General features: G+C 41.1%; 6 protein-coding genes across 42 annotated transcripts; 5 read left to right on the forward strand and 1 right to left on the reverse strand.

Annotated features, from left to right (window-relative positions):
• The first annotated feature begins 36 nt into the window (after window positions 1-36).
• On the forward strand, window positions 37-5,613 carry LOC104711694 (glutamate receptor 3.6). 33 transcript variants are annotated; one of them, XM_087466867.1, is made up of 12 exons: window positions 37-285; window positions 606-778; window positions 913-975; window positions 1,213-1,513; window positions 1,640-1,711; window positions 1,793-1,851; window positions 1,999-2,278; window positions 2,556-3,871; window positions 3,970-4,247; window positions 4,341-4,372; window positions 4,469-4,875; window positions 5,004-5,613. In XM_087466867.1, the coding sequence occupies exons 7-12, from the start codon at window positions 2,020-2,022 to the stop codon at window positions 5,274-5,276; spliced, it is 2,565 nt and encodes an 854-aa protein (XP_087322993.1). In that variant the 5' UTR covers window positions 37-285; window positions 606-778; window positions 913-975; window positions 1,213-1,513; window positions 1,640-1,711; window positions 1,793-1,851; window positions 1,999-2,019; the 3' UTR covers window positions 5,277-5,613. The 33 variants fall into 33 exon arrangements, with proteins under 33 accessions (XP_087322993.1, XP_087322990.1, XP_087322985.1 ...); XM_087466864.1 differs by having other exon boundaries at window positions 1,643-1,711; XM_087466862.1 differs by having other exon boundaries at window positions 93-285; window positions 1,221-1,513; window positions 1,643-1,711.
• LOC104711692 (glutamate receptor 3.6) lies at window positions 5,613-12,634 on the forward strand. Of its 5 annotated transcripts, none has more exons than XR_015566691.1 (10): window positions 5,613-5,858; window positions 6,148-6,329; window positions 6,451-6,730; window positions 6,950-8,265; window positions 8,364-8,641; window positions 8,737-8,768; window positions 8,841-9,247; window positions 9,395-9,863; window positions 10,033-10,835; window positions 10,967-12,634. XR_015566691.1 is itself a non-coding variant. In XM_010428402.3 (8 exons), the coding sequence occupies exons 3-8, from the start codon at window positions 6,472-6,474 to the stop codon at window positions 9,812-9,814; spliced, it is 2,712 nt and encodes a 903-aa protein (XP_010426704.2). In that variant the 5' UTR covers window positions 5,613-5,858; window positions 6,148-6,329; window positions 6,451-6,471; the 3' UTR covers window positions 9,815-9,993. The 5 variants fall into 5 exon arrangements, 1 of the variants encoding a protein (XP_010426704.2); XR_015566692.1 differs by having other exon boundaries at window positions 11,003-12,634; XM_010428402.3 differs by lacking the exons at window positions 10,033-10,835; window positions 10,967-12,634 and having other exon boundaries at window positions 9,395-9,993.
• Window positions 10,091-13,085, reverse strand: LOC104711691 (monosaccharide-sensing protein 3-like). Its single transcript, XM_010428401.2, has 5 exons — window positions 12,663-13,085; window positions 11,994-12,560; window positions 10,994-11,919; window positions 10,726-10,913; window positions 10,091-10,641 (listed from the first exon to the last, which is right to left on the reverse strand). The coding sequence occupies exons 1-5, from the start codon at window positions 12,739-12,741 to the stop codon at window positions 10,185-10,187; spliced, it is 2,217 nt and encodes a 738-aa protein (XP_010426703.2). The 5' UTR covers window positions 12,742-13,085; the 3' UTR covers window positions 10,091-10,184.
• A 191-nt stretch (window positions 13,086-13,276) lies between these two features.
• Window positions 13,277-14,106, forward strand: LOC104711695 (uncharacterized). Its single transcript, XM_010428420.3, has 2 exons — window positions 13,277-13,402; window positions 13,552-14,106. Exon 2 carries the CDS (start codon window positions 13,554-13,556, stop codon window positions 13,905-13,907), a length of 354 nt encoding a protein of 117 aa, XP_010426722.1. The 5' UTR covers window positions 13,277-13,402; window positions 13,552-13,553; the 3' UTR covers window positions 13,908-14,106.
• A 128-nt stretch (window positions 14,107-14,234) lies between these two features.
• On the forward strand, window positions 14,235-15,288 carry LOC104711697 (uncharacterized). Its single transcript, XM_010428421.2, has 3 exons — window positions 14,235-14,776; window positions 14,860-14,976; window positions 15,072-15,288. The coding sequence occupies exons 1-3, from the start codon at window positions 14,417-14,419 to the stop codon at window positions 15,147-15,149; spliced, it is 555 nt and encodes a 184-aa protein (XP_010426723.1). The 5' UTR covers window positions 14,235-14,416; the 3' UTR covers window positions 15,150-15,288.
• Window positions 15,289-15,464: 176 nt separating this feature from the next.
• LOC104711698 (diacylglycerol O-acyltransferase 2) lies at window positions 15,465-18,221 on the forward strand. Its single transcript, XM_010428422.3, has 9 exons — window positions 15,465-16,335; window positions 16,435-16,509; window positions 16,596-16,681; window positions 16,769-16,875; window positions 16,951-17,106; window positions 17,309-17,395; window positions 17,535-17,632; window positions 17,726-17,813; window positions 17,965-18,221. Exons 1-9 carry the CDS (start codon window positions 16,187-16,189, stop codon window positions 18,064-18,066), a joined length of 948 nt encoding a protein of 315 aa, XP_010426724.1. The 5' UTR covers window positions 15,465-16,186; the 3' UTR covers window positions 18,067-18,221.
• The last annotated feature ends 33 nt before the right edge of the window (window positions 18,222-18,254 follow it).

Consider the following 18,254-nt stretch of genomic DNA (forward strand, 5'->3'; position numbering starts at 1 on the left):
CTTATTTTACTCGCCAGTTAGCTCTCTGGATGCCACGTGTGCTTTCAATTCCATTTTTTTTAATATTTTTAAATTGAATTATTTTTTTTATTAGTTTCTTTCATATTCTTCTGCCGTCTCCTTCCTCTGCATTCCAAACACAGAGCAGTGTACTGTGTTGGTTTGAGCGAAAGATGAAGGCTTTAGTCTGGGTCATATACTCTCTAGCGAACCCATTTCTTCTTGGCGTCATCGGCATTGGAACGTGGTTGAGTTTTGACCAGTTCAAATTTCAGAACCCTAATGGTACTATTTCTATCTCGGTCTCTCTTCTCTTTACATTGCTTCTCCGATTTTTTTGTTTGTTTATTTCTAATTTACGGAGGATTACAACATATTTTGTGAATTTGGGTCTCTATCCTAGTACAATTACCCATTAAACAATTGCAAAAGCTCGCCTTTTTAGGGTTATTAGATAGCAAAAGGTGTTGACTCTAAAAGAACAAATTAAAAACAAAAAAAAAAAGGTGTTGACTTGGAAGGTTTGTTTATGCGCACAACTCGATTGCTTTAAAGCTGAGATTTTCAAGTATATAACATCTGAGTGGTCTGTTTGGTATTTGAAGGAGCTTCCGACTTTGATTTGGAAAGATAATCTGATGGTTCAACTGAGACAGAAGGATATCATTGAGTGAGAATCTGTGAACACGATCTCTACTTTGCACTTACTACAATGGATATGGATGGACACTCAGTTACTTGCTCTACCGTTCCGTCACCCTTAATGAGAAAGCGGAAGGTCAAGCATATCTCTTCTCTCAACATTCCATTCATTCTTTCAGTTCTGGTTATGATTTGCTTTGTAATGGTGGTCATTTTAGTGACTCCATAACTTGACCTTCTTTCCTTTCACGTTGGATGCTGCTTTTGAAGGTGGAAATGCTACCCTCAGCGTTCTTACGACCACTCCATTCAGGACCTGGACCATCATGGAACGTAAGTGAGACTGCTCTGTGATTGCTGGATGATTATTATGTATGTGTGACTGCTCCTTTTTGTATGTTTCGTTCATTGATAGTTAAATCAGTCTTTTTATATGTACTACGCTTGCTGATTTATTTTCGTGCTTGGATGGTTCCGCTATTTACTTTAGTTTCTAGTACTACAGCATGTAAGCATCCTCATGTCCATATTCGGTTTACTGACTGATTGGTTTATGTTTCATATTGGAAGCACTACAGTTCATGGAGTCTGAGACAGTGGCCATAATTGGCCCTCAAAATTCACCCGTGTAATAGCTCACGTGGCAGAGAGATTCCCTGGAGGCTTGTCTGAGGAGCTGAGATTCGCCATTATGTCATCTGCAACCTCCAAAGTGTTAATCATCGGAGAAACTTCCGCTGCCATTTCCAGATTCCGACCAAAAGCTCTTTTATATAAAAAAAAATACCTTTCTTCCTTCTTCCCCCTTATTTTACTCACCAAGTACCTCTCTGGCTGCCACACGTGCTTCACATTCCACTAAAGTTAAATAGTAAAGTTATTTGTTTATTCGTTTCCCGTTCTTTCCGTTTCCTTCCCCCTAACATAGAGTAGAGTAAACACAAGCTTGTGTAAACACATAGAATAATGAAGGTTGTGTCTGGGTTTTATTCTTTAGCAGACCCATTTCTTAACGTCGGCATCAGTGGAGTTTTGATCAGCCGTTATATCAATTTCCAGAACTCTAATGGTACACCTTCATCTCTGTCTCTCTTTCCATTGCTTCTCCAATTTGTTTTGTTTCTTTCTAATAAACAGAGGATTGTGAAAGTTTGATGTTGTACAATTACTCGGTCTACCAATTCCTAACGCTTAAAGAAAAAGTGACAGGTCTAGCATATCTCGTTCCCTCAACATTGCATCACTGCTTTCAGTTCTGATCATGTTTGCTTTGTATTAGTGGTTATTTAAGTGTAATGGTGGTCATTTAAGTGCCTCCATAACTTGACCTTCATCTCTTTTTACTTTGTGAAACAGGAAGCTGCTGAATTTGAGAAGATGAAGCGGTTTCTGCTTCTGCTCATCATCTGCCGTGCAGTTCCTTTACAAGGACTCACCACAAGTGTCTCTGCGAGACCCCAAGTTCTGAACATCGGCTCGGTTTTCACATTCAATTCTCACATCGGTGGAGTCGTCAAAGTTGCTATGGATGCTGCTGTTGAAGACATAAATGCTAGCCCTAGCGTTCTTAACAATACTTTACTCAAGATCATCATGCATGACACAAAATTCAATGGATTCATGAGCTTCTTAGAACGTAAGTGAGACTGCTCTGGGATTGTTGGATGATGATTTTGTGTTTGTCTGTTAAAAGTTTTATCATTTCCTTTCTTTACTTTGGTTATGGATAATCAAAAATTCAAAACCGTCTTTTAACTTTGATTTCATCCGTTTTATTATAGCTGATTCATTTTTCTTTCTTGGATGGTTCTGCTGTCTAGTTAAGTTTCTAATACTACAGTATGTAAGTATCCTCATGTCTAAATTCTGGTTTTCGGTTTCCTGACTGATTGGTCTATGTTTCACATTAAAAGCTCTACGGTTCATGGAGTCCGAGACAGTGGCCATAATTGTCCCTCAGAGATCAACAACCGCCCGTGTAGTAGCTCACATTGCAACAGAACTAAACGTTCCTATACTATCCTTCACTGCCACAGACCCTGCTATGTCTCCTCTGCAGTTCCCTTTCTTCATCAGAACTTCACAGAATGATGTCTTCCAGATGGCCGCCATTGCAGACATTGTTCACTTCTATGGCTGGAGAGAGGTGATAGCAATATACGGGGATGATGATTATGGCCAAAACGGGGTAGCTGCTTTGGGCGAGAAATTGGCGGAGAAGCGCTGCAGAATCTCATACAGAGCAGCTTTGCCCCCCAAACCTACCAAAGAGAACATCACTGACTTGCTGGTTAAGGTAGCATTGAGTGAGTCACGGGTCATTGTCGTTCACGCTTCTTTCATCTGGGGCCTAGAGTTGTTCGATGTGGCTCAGAATCTTGGTATGATGGGCACTGGTTACGTGTGGATTGCTACCAACTGGCTCTCTACAATCATCGATACAGACTCTCCTCTGCCATTGGACACAATAAATAACATTCAAGGGGTCATTGCGATGCGCCTGCACACTCCCAACTCTATCATGAAGAAGAACTTCGTTCAAAGGTGGCATAATTTAACTCATCTTGGACTGAACACTTATGGACTGTATGCTTATGATACTGTATGGCTGCTTGCCCACGCCATTGATGATTTCCACCAAAAAGGTGGAATCGTTTCCTTTTCGAAGAATCCTACTACATCTGACCTTGGGGGTGGAAAATTGCACCTTGATGCTCTGAAAGTCTTTGATAGAGGACAAATATTTCTTGAGAGCATCTTACAAGTTGATAGAATTGGCTTAACCGGTAGGATGAAGTTTACTAGAGACAGGAACCTTGTAAATCCAGCATTTGATGTGCTTAATGTCATTGGCACTGGTTACAGGACCATTGGTTACTGGTATAATAATATAGGCTTGTCTGTGACGCCGGCTGACGAGCTAGACAACACATCTCTTTCAGGACTGAAGCTTCATAGTGTTGTCTGGCCGGGACAGACAACAAAAGTTCCCCGTGGATGGGTGTTCCCGAACAATGGAAGGCGTTTGAGGATTGGAGTTCCAAAACGTTACAAGTTCGAAGAGGTTGTCTCAGTCAAAACCAACGGGATGATCTCTGGCTTCTGTGTTGATGTCTTCATTGCTGCTCTCAACTTATTACCTTATGCAGTCCCGTTTGAGCTTGTAACTTTTGGGAGTGGTCATGACAATCCAAATAACTCTGAGCTAGTGCGCTTGATATCAGCTGGGGTGAGCACATAAGCACTCTTTTAAAACTTGTTTTGATGATCGCTCTGTTTGATGGTTTTTTAATTACATATTTTGTGGCTCAAACATCTTTTTCACAGGTCTATGATGCAGGTGTTGGTGATATCACCATTATAACAGAGAGAACCAAAATGGCAGATTTTACTCAGCCGTATGTGGAGTCGGGGTTAGTGGTGGTGGCTCCTGTTTGGAAGTTGGGCTCCAGTGCTATGGCGTTCTTGAGGCCGTTCACACCTCAGATGTGGCTTATTGCAGCTGCGTCTTTCCCCATAGTCGGTGCTGTCATTTGGTGTCTGGAGCACAAACAGAATGACCAGTTTCGAGGCCCTCCTCGTAGACAAGTCATGACTAGTTTCTGGTGAATAGAATAAGCTTGAACTGGACGTACTCAATTCCAAACACTATACAATTGTTTCAGGTCTTTTCTCTGAAATATTTTGCTGTCTTGCAGGTTCAGCTTTTCAACTCTTTTCTTTGCGCATAGTAAGTGTGCTCCTTCATGCCCCCTTCTTTTTTCTCTGTTGCTTTCCATTTTAAAAACTGGCAAGGTGTCCAATGTTCTCTGCTGACTTTTTGCAGGAGAAACTACCACCACCAACCTTGGAAGAATAGTTTTGATACTATGGCTATTCTTGGTTCTCATAATCAACTCAAGTTATACTGCGAGCCTCACGTCAATCCTCACAGTCCATCAGCTGTCTTCTTCAATCAAAGGCATAGAAACTTTGCAAACAAACCATGATCCTATTGGGTATCCAAAAGGCTCCTTTGTCAGAGATTATCTGATTAACGAACTCAGTATCCATGAATCAAGACTTGTCCCTCTCGTGTCTCCAGAGGAATATGATAATGCCTTAAGAAGTGGTCCAGGAAAAGGTGGTGTTGCTGCTATTGTCGATGAACGTGCTTACATAGAGCTTTTCCTCTCAAACAGATGTGAATTCGGCATAGTTGGTCGAGAGTTCACACAACACGGATGGGGATTTGTGAGTATCTTTCTGAGTACTGAATTTAAACAACTCTCAATTGGTCTGAGGACAAACAGTAGCCTGTAGAATATATATAGAATTTGATAACGTTATAGTGATGATGATACATATTTATCACTGTTCAGGCATTTCCGCGTAACTCGCCTTTGGCTGTAGACGTCTCTGTGGCGATTCTGCAGCTATCAGAAAATGGAGATATGCAGAGAATTAGAGACAAATGGTTGCTGAGGAAAGCTTGCTCTCTGCAAGGCGCAGAGTTAAAAGTACATAGGCTGGAGCTTAGTAGCTTTTGGGGATTGTTTGTGATGTGTGGAGGGACATGCGTTCTTGCTGTTGCAGTGTATACAGTGCTGATGATACGTCAACGTCCTGAAGAAGCAGAGCCGCAGAGGGGTTGACCGCTAGAAGAAGCATCCACTCCTTTCTCTCCTTTTGTGAGAAAGAAAGAACAAGACGCCAAGGCTATGTCATTTAGGGAGAGGCAGCCTGAAGATATCTCTGTCAGTGGTCCGAGTGGCTGCAACTAAAGTGTTTCCAGCTCTAGTACGTAACTATATCTTTGTTGATAAAACTTGGATCAAAATTCAAAACTGTTTGTTAATAATAATCATCATGTCAATTAGTGGATGATTATGATGTGTTCTATTATCTTTACACTCTACTAGTCTTCTTTACCTTTAATTGTAAAAGTTTGATACAACTGAAAATCTGAAATCTACTTATTCAAATTATCAATTAAAGAGCTACAATACAAGTCTTGAATGAATTAACTGAGTGTTGTGTGATTGGACATAAAGGTTAAATCTTTTATTAGTTTCGTCTCCTAGATATACAGTGTGCGTACACAAAAGCTTGAGCGAAAGATGAAGGTTGTGTCTGGGTTTTATTCTCAAGCAACCCCAAATTCTTTTTGGCGTCGTCGGCATCTGAACGCAGTGGAGTCGTGATCAGACTCTGAATCATTTCCCACAACCCTAATGGTACACTTTCATCTCTGTCTCTGTTTCCATTGCTTCTCCCACTTTTTTCTGTATTTCTAATTGAGCATAGGATAAAAAGATTTGATTTTTTTTTTTGTGAATCTTTGGTCTCTATCTTACTACGATTAGCCATTAAACAAGTGAAAAACACTCGCTTTTTAGGGTTTAGAAAGCAAAAGGTGTTGACTTGAGAAGTTTTTTTTTGTTGTGCACTAACTCCAATTCGCAAAAGCTGAGATTTTTTTTTTTCCAGTATCTAACATCTGAGTGGTATGTTTGGTATTTGAAGGAGCTTCTCACTTTGATGAGGAAGTAATCATATGATATTGAGAGTGGGTTGGGGAAAGATGAAGGATATAAGTAAGTGAGAGTTGAATCTGTTGAACACCAATACATAAAGTGGATCTCCACTATAATGAGCACTCAATTACTTGCTCCACCATTCCCTCACGCATAATGAGAGAGTGACAGGTCAAAAATATCTCTTCTCTCAACATTCCATTTCTGATTATATTTTGCTTCGTAATGGTGGTTAATCTCAGTGACTCCATGTCTTGACCTTCCTCTCTCTTTTTTTCACTTTGTGAAACAGGAAGCTGCGGACATTGAGAAGATGAAGTGGGTTCTGCTTATACTCATCGTCTGCTATGCAGTTCCTTTACATGGTCTCACCAAAATTGTCTCTGCTAGACCCAAAGCTGTGAACATTGGTGCGGTATTCACATTCAATTCTCTCATTGGTAAAGTTATCAAAGTTGCTATGGATGCTGCTGTTGAGGACGTAAATGCTAGCCCCAGCATTCTAAATACCACTACACTTAAGATCATCATGCATGACACAAAATTCAATGGATTCATGAGCATCATGGAACGTAAGTGTGATTGTTGAATCATTCTTATGTGCTTTTCTGTAGAAAGTTTAATGCAAAAGGTCTCTTCTCTTCTAGTCTTCCTTACCTTTGTATCAACTTTTTATGCTCGCTGATTCATTTTTATGTCTTCCGCTGTCTATTTTAGTTTCTAACACTACAATATGTAAGTATCCTCATGTCCGCTATATAACTGATTTGTTTTATGTATCATATTAACAGCTCTACATTTCATGGAGTCTGAGACAGTGGCCATAATTGGCCCTCAGAGATCAACAACCGCCCGTGTAGTAGCTCATGTTGCAACAGAACTAAGAGTTCCAATACTATCCTTCTCTGCCACAGATCCTACTATGTCTCCTCTACAGTTCCCTTTCTTCATCAGAACCGCACATAATGATCTTTTCCAGATGGCCGCCATAGCAGACATTGTTCAATTCTATGGTTGGAGAGAGGTGGTAGCCATATATGGCGATGATGATTATGGCCGAAATGGGGTAGCTTCCTTGGGAGACAGGTTAGCGGAGAAGCGCTGCAGAATATCATACAAAGCAGCTTTGCCCCCAGGACCTACCAGAGAAAACATCACCGACTTGCTGATTAAGGTAGCTTTGAGTGAGTCAAGGATCATTGTCATTCACGCTTCTTTCATCTGGGGCCTAGAATTGTTCAATGTGGCTCAGAATCTTGGTATGATGAGCACTGGTTATGTGTGGATTGCTACCAACTGGCTTTCTACAATCATAGACACAGACTCTCCTCTGCCATTGGACACCATAAATAACATTCAAGGGGTCATTGCGCTACGCCCGCACACTCCCAACTCTATCATGAAGCAGAACTTCATTCAAAGGTGGCATAACTTAACTCATGTTGGACTGAGCACTTATGGACTGTATGCTTATGACACTGTCTGGCTGCTTGCTCAAGCCATTGACGATTTCTTCCAAAAAGGTGGAAACGTTTCCTTTTCGAAGAATCCGATTCTATCTGAGCTTGTGGGTGGAAACTTGCACCTTGATGCTCTGAAAGTATTTGATGGGGGAAAGATGTTTCTTGAGAGCATCTTACAAGTTGATAGAATCGGCTTAACCGGTAGGATGAAGTTTACTAGAGACAGGAACCTTGTAAACCCAGAATTTGATGTGCTTAATGTCATTGGCACTGGTTACAGGACAATAGGTTACTGGTCTAATCATTTAGGCTTGTCTGTGGTGCCGGCTGACGAGCGGAAGAACACATCTTTTTCAGGACAGAAGCTTCATAGTGTTGTCTGGCCAGGACAGACAACAAAAGTTCCCCGTGGATGGGTGTTCTCGAACAATGGAAGGCATTTGAGGATTGGAGTTCCAAATCGTTACAGGTCCGAAGAGGTTGTCTCAGTTAAAAGCAACGGGATGATCACTGGCTTCTGTGTTGATGTCTTCACTGCTGCTCTCAACTTATTACCTTATGCAGTCCCGTTTGAGCTTGTAGCTTTTGGGAATGGACATGACAATCCAAGTAACTCTGAGCTTGTCCGCTTGATAACGACTGGGGTGAGTGCATAAGCACTTCTGAAGAACCTGTTCTGTTGATGGCTCTGTTGGTGGTTGTATTTTACATGTTTTGTGGATCAAACTTTTTTTTTACACAGGTCTACGATGCAGGTGTTGGTGATATTACCATCATAACAGAGCGAACCAAAATGGCAGATTTTACTCAGCCGTATGTGGAGTCAGGGCTAGTGGTCGTGGCTCCTGTTCGGAAGTTGGGTTCCAGTGCTATGGCGTTCTTGAGGCCGTTCACACCACAGATGTGGCTTATTACAGCTGCGTCTTTCCTCATAGTCGGTGCTGTCATTTGGTGTCTGGAGCACAAGCACAATGACGAGTTTCGAGGCCCTCCTTGTAGACAATTTATCACAACTTTCTGGTGAAAGCAGAACAAGCTCCAACTGGATGAACTCTATTCCAAACACTCTACAATCTTTTCAGTTCTTTTCTCTGAATTATTTCGCTGTTTTGCAGGTTCAGCTTTTCAACTCTCTTCTTCTCGCATAGTAAGTGTTTAATTGTTTTCCATTTCTAAACTGGCAAGAAGGTGTCCAATGTTCTCTGCTGAATTTATGTAGGAGAGACTACCACCAGCAGTCTTGGAAAAATAGTGCTGATAATATGGCTATTCGTAGTTCTCATAATTAACTCTAGTTATACCGCGAGTCTCACATCAATCCTCACAGTTCATCAGCTGTCTTCGCCAATCAAAGGCATAGAAACTTTGCAAGCAAATCATGATCCTATTGGGTATCCAAAAGGCTCTTTTGTCAGAGACTATCTGGTCCACGAACTCAATATACATGAGTCAAGACTTGTCCCTCTTAGCTCTCCAGAGGAATATGATAAAGCCTTGAGAGATGGTCCAGGAAAAGGTGGTGTTGCTGCTGTTGTTGATGAACGTGCTTACATAGAGCTTTTCCTTTCAAACAGATGTGAGTTTGGCATAGTTGGTCAAGAGTTCACAAAAAACGGATGGGGATTTGTGAGTATCGTTCACAAGAATTCACTGCATATAAACATCTCCTTACTTGTTTATTGACAAAGAGTATCCTGCAATATATTTCTGAATTTGATAAAGTGATGGTGATGAACTGATGATGATATGTATTTTTTCTTTACTACTGTTCAGGCATTTCCGCGTAACTCGCCTTTGGCGGTGGATGTGTCTGCGGCAATTCTGCAGCTATCAGAAAATGGAGATATGCAGAGAATTCGGGACAAATGGTTGCTGAGGAAAGCATGCTCTCTGCAAGGCGCAGAGATAGAAGTGGATAGGCTGGAGCTTAAGAGCTTTTGGGGATTGTTTGTGGTGTGTGGAGTGGCATGCGTACTTGCTCTTGCAGTGTATACAGTGTTGATGATACGTCAGTTCGGAAAACAATATCCTGAAGAAGCAGATGGGTCTATCAGGAGAAGAATCTCACCATCCGCACGTATCCACTCCTTTCTCTCCTTTGTTAAAGAGAAAGAAGAAGATCCCAAGGCTCGGTCCTCTAGGGGAAGGCAGCTTGAAGATATCTCTGTTAATGGTTCAAGTCGCTGCAACTAAAGTGTTTCCAGCTAATTAAATGCAACCGAGAGATCTTATAATGGCTCTAGTATGTACTAATCTCTCTTTTTGTTGCTACACATGAGATCGAACTCTGTTTGTTTTTAATGTCATGGTGACTTTGAGTAATATATCTGACAATGTACAAAAACTAAAAACTTCTAAATGTCTTCTTCTCATCTCATGGTTACAAAGGTAAAAAAGCTCGCAATTTGCAGCCTTGCAGGTAAAGCACCAAGAATATAGCGAAACTTATACAGACTGAGGAAGCATATATGGAAGCCCAAGCTAATGGTATGGAACTGTTCTTATTAATGTGTTCATCAAATACAGCAGGAACGTTGGAAAAAGGCAACAGAAAAAAAGAAAGTCATCCATCAGAGAGAAACGAAGCTGCAGCGTCTTGCTGTTTTGCACCAACAGAAAAGAACTCGGAGATAACTTCAAGGGGCATCCCCTTTGTCTCAGGTACCCTGAGGTACACAAAAACCCATGCAACAGCACAGACAAATGCGTAAATGCCAAAGACTCCCGCGAGGCCAAGGGATTTGAGCATGACAGGGAGAGTGTAAGTGACGATTATGTCACAGATCCAGAAAGTGAGGGCACAGATGGTGATGCAGAGACCGCGCACAGAGGTAGGGAAGATCTCTGAGCATAGGATGTTTGGGATTGATCCAAAACCCATCACAAAACAGCTTAGGTACACTGTAACGCTGGCTGTAGATAGCAATGCATTTGTTGTACCTCCAAGCTTCACCAAGCTTCCTATCACCAGTGTTACCAGTGACAGTATTAGAATAGGGATAGTGGAAAGCAGCAGAGACCTGCAATCACGCTTTTGGTATTGTTACTTTTTCGAATTATACCATTCAGCTGAAAAATGAGAAGGAAAAGCAGAGAGAACTCGCCTTCTGCCAGCTACATCCATTAACCTCATGGAAACAAGAATGCAGGGAAGCATCAAGAATGTGGTCAATGCGCTAATGAGGAGCGATGCAGACTCTGCACCTAAGCCAAGGTTTGTCAAAAGACTTGACACACCTGTTTCTTTTAATATTTGAGGTGTGTAATACATCACTCCATTTATTCCTGCAAACTGCAAACATGCTTCGTTTCCTTATTTGTTTTGCTTTTTTTAAATTTTTACAGACAAAAAGGTATTAAAAAAAACATTACCTGTTGCAGTATCTGAAGCCCAACTCCAACTATCAAAGCTCTCTTGACCCCTGGCTCCATCAGCTCCCTCCAGCCTGGACCATCCTTAACCTTCTGTGGCAACATTGCAGTCTCTCCTATACCTCCAGGCATCATCGAAGCTTGGCTCACAAGTGCAGCAGCCTGAACGTATCCATTCTCCTGATCAGGAACATCAGCTTCTGGTTGGAAGGAGAGAAGCGATCCACGTCGTGAAAAAGGATTGCTGTTGTTGTTGTTCTTGTTGTTTGCAGTTTCCTCGTGTATATACATTCTCTGTAGCCCTCCATTGACTCTTTGACCATCTGCACCAACCTTGTCATTATACTTCCACGCCAATTGCCATCCACCGCCTATGCTTGTAGCTGTCGCTGTCTCACCCACGTTTGCCATAAACAAGCTGCTCTGTCGCCTCTGCATGGTCCCAATGGTCCGCTGGTTGCACTCATCCGGCTCAGTTGTTAGCGAAAGCAGAGGACTATTCAAGTTTTCATCTGGGTCAGAGCTATCATCATTGTTTCTCTCTGGATCCCACTGGGACTCCTGCCTTCCCGTCAATCCAAGTATACTTCCCATATTGGGGAAGACCATGCTGCGCGTTGACGAGTTCATGTTCTCAGAAGGGAGATTTTCATGTACGCTACCAAAGAGAGTGACAAGGGGGTCCATGAGGGATCCACCACGCTGTAACATGCTGCCGTGTTGGGACGCCAAGGCGAGAGAACTCTGTCCTTTCACTGGTTTAGCCATCCATGACTGTCCATCCTCTGGACCGTATAGTTTTATCTGATCTTTCCTCGGCAGTTCATGTCCACTCTCGCTTTCCTGGTTGTCCGGTCCAATAACATATTCTTCTATCGACGTGTCTTTTCCCACACCAAGCCCTTCAACCAGCAGAGCAAGCTCGCCTAGATCAAACCCCGAGTTAGTCTAAGTTCAAAGTCGATAATCTAAGAGGTCTTAAGTGTTCATCAAGACAAACCTGAAACATCTTCTCTGCCTCGGAGTCTCTGCAAAACCTGTCTAGCTTCATTCATCCGGCCTTTGCTAACGAGCCACCTTGGAGATTCAGGTAAGAAGAAAGCCGCAAGTACAAAGTAGGCAATGGACGGAATTGACAAAACCCCGAGCATGAGCCTCCAGCTCGGAGATGCTTCAAGGGACATCCCAAAAACAAGACAATACGACAAAAACATCCCACCAGATCCACAGAATTGTGGGAAAGTGTTGAGTAATCCTCTGATCTCAGAAGGTGCGGTCTCAGAGATGTAGATTGGGACAAGAGTGACAGCTAGACCGATCCCAAAGCCATCAAGCAGCCTTGCGAAAAGGAGGACATAGACATTGGGAGACCAAAACATAACGATGCTACTGAGAAAATAGAGAAGAGAAGAGAGTATAAGCATGGAACGCCTTCCTACTTTGTCAGAGACAGGACCAGAGAAAGTTGTGATCATAGTGGCTCCAATGAGAGACATTGCAACGATCAGTCCTTCTATCTTTGGTTCTTTCTCCAAATGAAACTCTTTCTTTATGTAAATAACAGCTCCTGCCACCAAAATAGAAACAACATCAACCATTAATTACACACGCTTTCGTATAGTTCCATGTTAAAAAAACAAAGATTGGAGAAAGAAAGAAAGAAAGACACCTGCAATGGTGGCATTGTCCCAGCCCTGCAACATATTCCCTATTGCAGCGGCTAAAGCAACAAGAACTACACTCCTCATCTTCTTTTTTAGAGTATAATTAGGATCAATAATAATTTTGTTGATAGAACATCATGCGTCTCTTCCTGTTCCGTACAGAACACTTCAGTGTCCTAGATTCATTTCTTAGGAGAAATAACAAGACTTGTTTAATCTGATGGTTAATCAAACGAGTTGTTAGATGATGGTTTGTGTGTTTGTTTCTTTCGAAACAGAAAAAGAAAAAAAAAACAAGTATTAGAGTGATTTAACAAATGCATGCAGCATTTTGAGAAATTGTAAAAGAGAGCTTGGTCAAGAAGAGAGATCAAAGGAGAATATGACACTTCTATTTTGACCGCTTCTTCTGTGTTTTACAGTTAATCACTATTTACACCCTTTTGTAGTCTAACCTCCTCCTGTGCTTAAAACCTCTAATTGCAGAAATAACGGGCCGAGTAAAGCGCAAGGCCCATTTAACTATTGACTCATCTTTAAAATCGGACCGGAAATTAAACCGGTCTTCTTACTTACTATTGGTTTTAACGGGTTTGTACGGTTAGAAGTCGATGCCGGTTCAATAATAACATAAAAGCCAAACCGACTCATCGTCTTCTTCATCCCGCAACTTCCATTAATCTACTTTCCCAATTCTCTCTCTTCGTCGGAGAAGATCCCTGTGGAAACCCTAGACAAATCGAAGGTAAGTCTCAAAGTGAGATCTCGATTTTTTTTTACTTTATTCTCTTCTTTTGAACGAAGATCATCGTATTCTATGGTTTCGTTAATGCTGTTTCGGGTTTTAATCTTGTGCGAAACTAAAAAAACTCAAACTTTGATGATTTTGTGCAGAGATGGAAAATTCGAAGGTTCCACCGTTTCTTGAACCAAAGAGAAAGAAGATTCCTACTCCAAAACAAGCCTTGACCCAATTACCACCACCACGAAGCGTGAAAAGAGCTTTCACGAAGAACAAATCGGACCAGGTTTATGCAATTTCAAATCAACTAGAGATGTCTCACAATTCAGATTCATCTCCAGGAAACGAGTACAGAGCACTGAGACGCAAGTATTTGCTGCTGGAGGAGGATAGTTTCGCAGTGGAGAGAGAGTTAAAGGAGGCTGAGGATGATGTCAAAGCACTTGAAGATGAGAAACTTGAGCTTTTGGACAAACTCGTTGTTATGGAAGGTTTAGTTGATCCTTAAGATTCAAAATCCTAGCACTTTGTCTTGTTATTGGCCTATTCATATGTACAAGCCCCCCGCCTTATATAGTAACATTGTTTCTGATTTACATGACTTGCAAGTAGTAGTGTTTGCAGGTTCGTATAGATAACTCTGAACCTCACTTTGTTGTGCTTTTCAAGGTGATCAATACGACTAAAACAATGGTTTTGGAACTAAAGACATAAACTTTTATACTAGTCTTGAGTCAAGAATCCATTTTGATTCTCCTGTATTCTTATGCCAAGACGTCTATTGAGTCCTAAAGTTAGTTTATAGTTATACTAGTGCTAACATTAACCCCAAACTGTGTGACCAAAATGTTGTTGTTTATTTGCACCACGTGTCCTTCATCAACGTAAGGATGATAGATTAGATATTTATATTCAAGAATTGTAACGTGTGGCTGAAAATCGAATCACCGCTTCAGACTGTTTTAGAACAAAAGTCAAGTGCTTTCTTCTTCTCGTTGGGACTCCTTAAGGGAATACATGGCCGCGTCTCTAACATCTCTTCCGACCACTTTGGGTCTGAACCATGGTGATGAGGGTTGCAACCGTTGTTCACCCACCAAATCACAATTTCCACGCCATCAAAATCTGGCTGCGAAGAGGAGCGTAATTGGTCACTCGTTGCATTACGAACTTAGTTCAGTGAGGAGATTGGTCGTGACGGCGGCGACGAAAGGATCTAGAAAATCTAAAGAAAATGAACCGTCTTGGGCGAATCCTGACTCGGATGAGCCACCTCCGTGGGCTAGAAATGAAGGTCGTTCTTCTACGTCTGAAGAGGGCGTTGAGGTTCCCTTCTATGTTTATCTGCTAGCCTCCGCGATTACTGCCATTGCTGCTGTATGCTTCTTCTCTCTTTCACTCCCATTTTGTCGAATCAATATCAAAATTATTATCTTTATGCATCTTTTTGGTCACTGTAGATTGGTTCTGTTTTCGAGTACTCAAGCAAGAATCCAGTTTTCGGGGTCTTGGATTCTGACAGCATCTTTTATACTCCTGTGCTTGGATTCTTTGCTCTTACTGGAATCCCCACTTCTGTAAGTTCCTTGTCTCTCCCCTTTCTTGTGTCCAAATTTGATCCTTGTGTTTGTTTCGTCAGCTGAAATAGAGTTGGTTTTTTCTTTGCGTGTAGGTATATCTGTGGTTCAAATCCGTTGAAGCTGCTAATAAGGAAGCTAAAGAACAAGATAAAAGAGATGGCTTTCTTTAAAAGAGACCTTTGTGTGTGATTCTGCAACTCATTTAGTGATTGTTGTCCTCCACATACTTTGAATATAATTCTTCATTTTCAATGGAGCTTGCTTCTGTACACTATTTATTACCTCTTAGATTACTATTTTCTCAACAAATATGTCATATTCCATTGAGTAAATGCTGCAGCTAAGTAGAGTAAACTCTAATGTGGAAGTTGCCTGCAATTTAATGCTCATCTCAATGTTCCCATGTTAGTGGTTGCATCTTGGTTGAGACTTTAGACCACATGAGGTCAGTTTCATCCTCCCTTTCATTTGTCCCTCTGAACGATATGGATCAACTGGCAAATTAAAGAGTTTTTTTATGCGATCGCTGATCACCCTGCGATTAAAATGTCTGGAGCTGATGGTAGTGTCACTTCTGTTTGCCACGTTTTGAACCTCCATGATAATGAGTTGCTAGAGAGATCCAACTTGTTATGGTGCTTTCATTGAAGTCACAATATCAGTAGAAGTTAACTCCTTGGCGCTTGAAGTAAGTATCAGTTGAAAAAGAGGGTCAGTTGATGATAATACTGATTGTGCTTGAGCAAAGGCTCTTTCCGGGAATGATCACACACAATCTCATGTGCTTAAATTGGTCTGTAGGTGAATTTGATGTTTCCAGTTGAACCATCACAAGTCAAGCACTAGGGTCGATTAAGATCATATATCTATTGGTATTGCAAAAACTGTTGGAGATAAATGTGACTTGGCCCAAAATAATTATTAAGAAGTAGTACTACTTATGATGATGAGCTATAATGCAGCCTTAAAAGTCTTAAGACTTTGAAAACTCCAACTAGGCAAATTATTTTACGGATCAATTGAGAAAGAATGAATATTGTCGGGCTCTTTAAAGACGTGTTGTTTTAAATAGCTGGGTGGGTGGTTCGTTAAAAGATTTGGTTATTTGGGCTCCCCCAAGTCAGAGAAGATTAGATAGATCTGAGTAGAATCTTCGATTTCTTCTTTGAAGCGGACAAACCAAAGAATCCGCCGGAACTGGGGAGAGATGGGTGGTTCCAGAGAGTTCCGAGCTGACAAATCTTCAGACCAATTCCACTCCACCATCGCCATGGCTATCTGGCTTGGCGCCATTCACTTCAACATCGTTCTTGTTCTCTTTTCTCTCATTTTCCTCCCTCCTTATCTATCTCTCCTGTATATACCCCTCTCTCTATCTCTATCTCTATCTCCATCTCTCTATCTCTGCTTTTACAGGTCTCAAATTGAACTCTTCTGAAAATCCTCTGTTTTCAGGGTCTTGAGCTTGCTCTCTCTGTTTATCTTCATCCCAATCGATCACCGTAGCAAATACGGTCGTAAGCTCGCTAGGTACTTCTTCTTCTCTATTTTATCTGATGATTCAATCTCCGATCGTTCTTGTTGTTATCGAAGTCATAATCTTTTGGTTTGACCAGGTACATATGCAAGCATGCATGTAATTATTTCCCCGTCTCTCTCTACGTTGAGGATTACGAAGCTTTCCAACCTACTCGTGCCTATGGTTTGTCACAATCTTCTTCTTACTCCATAAAGTATCAAACTTTAAGATGGGTTTGTGATATCGTTGACTTTCTAATCTGTGATGCAGTCTTTGGTTATGAACCACATTCGGTGTTACCGATCGGAGTTGTTGCGCTTTGTGATCTCACAGGGTTTATGCCTCTTACTAAGATCAAAGTTCTTGCTAGTTCTGCTGTGAGTTTTATGCTGCTTAAATCTCTTTGTGTATTTTAAGGCTTGTTACTCATTGTTTTTCGAATTTGATTTTAGATCTTCTACACTCCCTTTCTAAGGCACATATGGACATGGTTAGGGCTCACCGCTGCTTCTAGAAAGAATTTCACTTCCCTTTTGGATTCTGGATACAGTTGTGTTCTTGTACCTGGTGGTGTGCAGGAGACTTTTCATATGCAACATGATGTTGAGGTAGCTTTATTCTAGCTCACTTAGTAGCATTCACTTGTTGCTTTGATGAAATCATATTCTTCTTAGTTTTGACTACTTGAATTATAGCTATTCATATTGCTGATCTCTGATATATATAATAGAGTTTGTAAACCCTAGAGGAAAGGTGTGTCTCCTGAAACGTTCTGTTTATTTGCTTATTGAGCTGTATCTCATATTGCAGAACGTCTTCCTTTCATCGAGAAGAGGATTTGTGCGCATAGCCATGGAACAGGGGACACCTATAGTTCCAGTTTTCTGCTTTGGTCAGGTAGGGAAAAAGAGTTTTTCACAAGGTGTTATGCTCTATGTAGTTATCTATCTTCATGTACCTGAAACTCTCAAACTAATTAGTTTAAAGTTCCTAGTACTTAACATTTTTATGTTTCATGCATTTGTTACTTCCACAGTCACACGTGTACAAATGGTGGAAGCCTGATTGGGATCTCTATCTTAAACTATCTAGAGCAATCAGGTTTACTCCGATCTGCTTTGGGGGAGTTTTTGGGTAAGCGTAAACCTTTTTGGGTTAGTTCCTTATACGTATATCTTTCCTATAGATATCTTGAAAGAGATAAACAATTCCCATTCTGTTTTGTAGATCCCCATTACCTTATCGACAGCCTATGCATGTGATAGTTGGTAAACCGATAGAAGTTACAAAAACTCTACAGCCAACTGATGAAGAGGTTAGTCACCTTCTTGTATATTGTTTTGAAGCTTCTTCTTACAGTGATGGAATCAAGATGTAATTGTCGACTCTGGTTCTAGCCTGTTACTGCGTAGAATACACTTTTAAGTTTAGCATTCATCAACTTTTGGTGTTATTGTGCATCTCAGATTGCTAAGTTTCATGGCCAGTATGTGGAAGCGCTTAGGGATCTGTTTGAGGGTCACAAGGCCCGAGTAGGCTATCCTGATCTTCAACTGAACATTCTTTGAACAAAATCTCCAATGGAAATTACTACTTGTGTATTAACATTTTATTATTTGTTGTTACCTCGGAGCTGGATTCGGATTTAATATACACATGACCCCATGTATGTCTTTTAACATAGACTGTTGTAGTAGTAATGGAATACGTTTCTTGCTGTAAAGCCTGTAATTTACATGTTATCCTGTAGAAAAGT

This window comes from Camelina sativa, chromosome 9 (genome assembly GCF_030686135.1).
Source record: "Camelina sativa cultivar CO46 ecotype springtype chromosome 9, ASM3068613v1".
Lineage (NCBI taxonomy): Eukaryota > Viridiplantae > Streptophyta > Magnoliopsida > Brassicales > Brassicaceae > Camelina > Camelina sativa.

Coding starts and splice junctions, on each gene's coding strand:
- LOC104711695 (XM_010428420.3), top strand. CDS start 13,554: ATGGAAAATTCGAAGGTTCCACCGTTTCTTGAACCAAAGAGAAAGAAG.
- LOC104711697 (XM_010428421.2), top strand. CDS start 14,417: ATGGCCGCGTCTCTAACATCTCTTCCGACCACTTTGGGTCTGAACCAT. Junction 14,777..14,859: donor CGATTACTGCCATTGCTGCT/GTATGCTTCTTC, acceptor TGGTCACTGTAG/ATTGGTTCTGTTTTCGAGTA. Junction 14,977..15,071: donor TTACTGGAATCCCCACTTCT/GTAAGTTCCTTG, acceptor CTTTGCGTGTAG/GTATATCTGTGGTTCAAATC.
- LOC104711694 (XM_087466849.1), top strand. Junction 2,279..2,555: donor ATTCATGAGCTTCTTAGAAC/GTAAGTGAGACT, acceptor TCACATTAAAAG/CTCTACGGTTCATGGAGTCC. Junction 4,373..4,468: donor AACTCTTTTCTTTGCGCATA/GTAAGTGTGCTC, acceptor GACTTTTTGCAG/GAGAAACTACCACCACCAAC.
- LOC104711698 (XM_010428422.3), top strand. CDS start 16,187: ATGGGTGGTTCCAGAGAGTTCCGAGCTGACAAATCTTCAGACCAATTC. Junction 16,510..16,595: donor TACGGTCGTAAGCTCGCTAG/GTACTTCTTCTT, acceptor TGGTTTGACCAG/GTACATATGCAAGCATGCAT. Junction 17,107..17,308: donor ATATGCAACATGATGTTGAG/GTAGCTTTATTC, acceptor CTCATATTGCAG/AACGTCTTCCTTTCATCGAG.
- LOC104711692 (XM_010428402.3), top strand. CDS start 6,472: ATGAAGTGGGTTCTGCTTATACTCATCGTCTGCTATGCAGTTCCTTTA. Junction 8,266..8,363: donor TCCGCTTGATAACGACTGGG/GTGAGTGCATAA, acceptor TTTTTTACACAG/GTCTACGATGCAGGTGTTGG. Junction 8,642..8,736: donor CAATTTATCACAACTTTCTG/GTGAAAGCAGAA, acceptor GCTGTTTTGCAG/GTTCAGCTTTTCAACTCTCT.
- LOC104711691 (XM_010428401.2), bottom strand. CDS start 12,741: ATGAGGAGTGTAGTTCTTGTTGCTTTAGCCGCTGCAATAGGGAATATG. Junction 11,920..11,993: donor AGGCAGAGAAGATGTTTCAG/GTTTGTCTTGAT, acceptor GGTTTGATCTAG/GCGAGCTTGCTCTGCTGGTT. Junction 10,914..10,993: donor GGCTTCAGATACTGCAACAG/GTAATGTTTTTT, acceptor GCATGTTTGCAG/TTTGCAGGAATAAATGGAGT.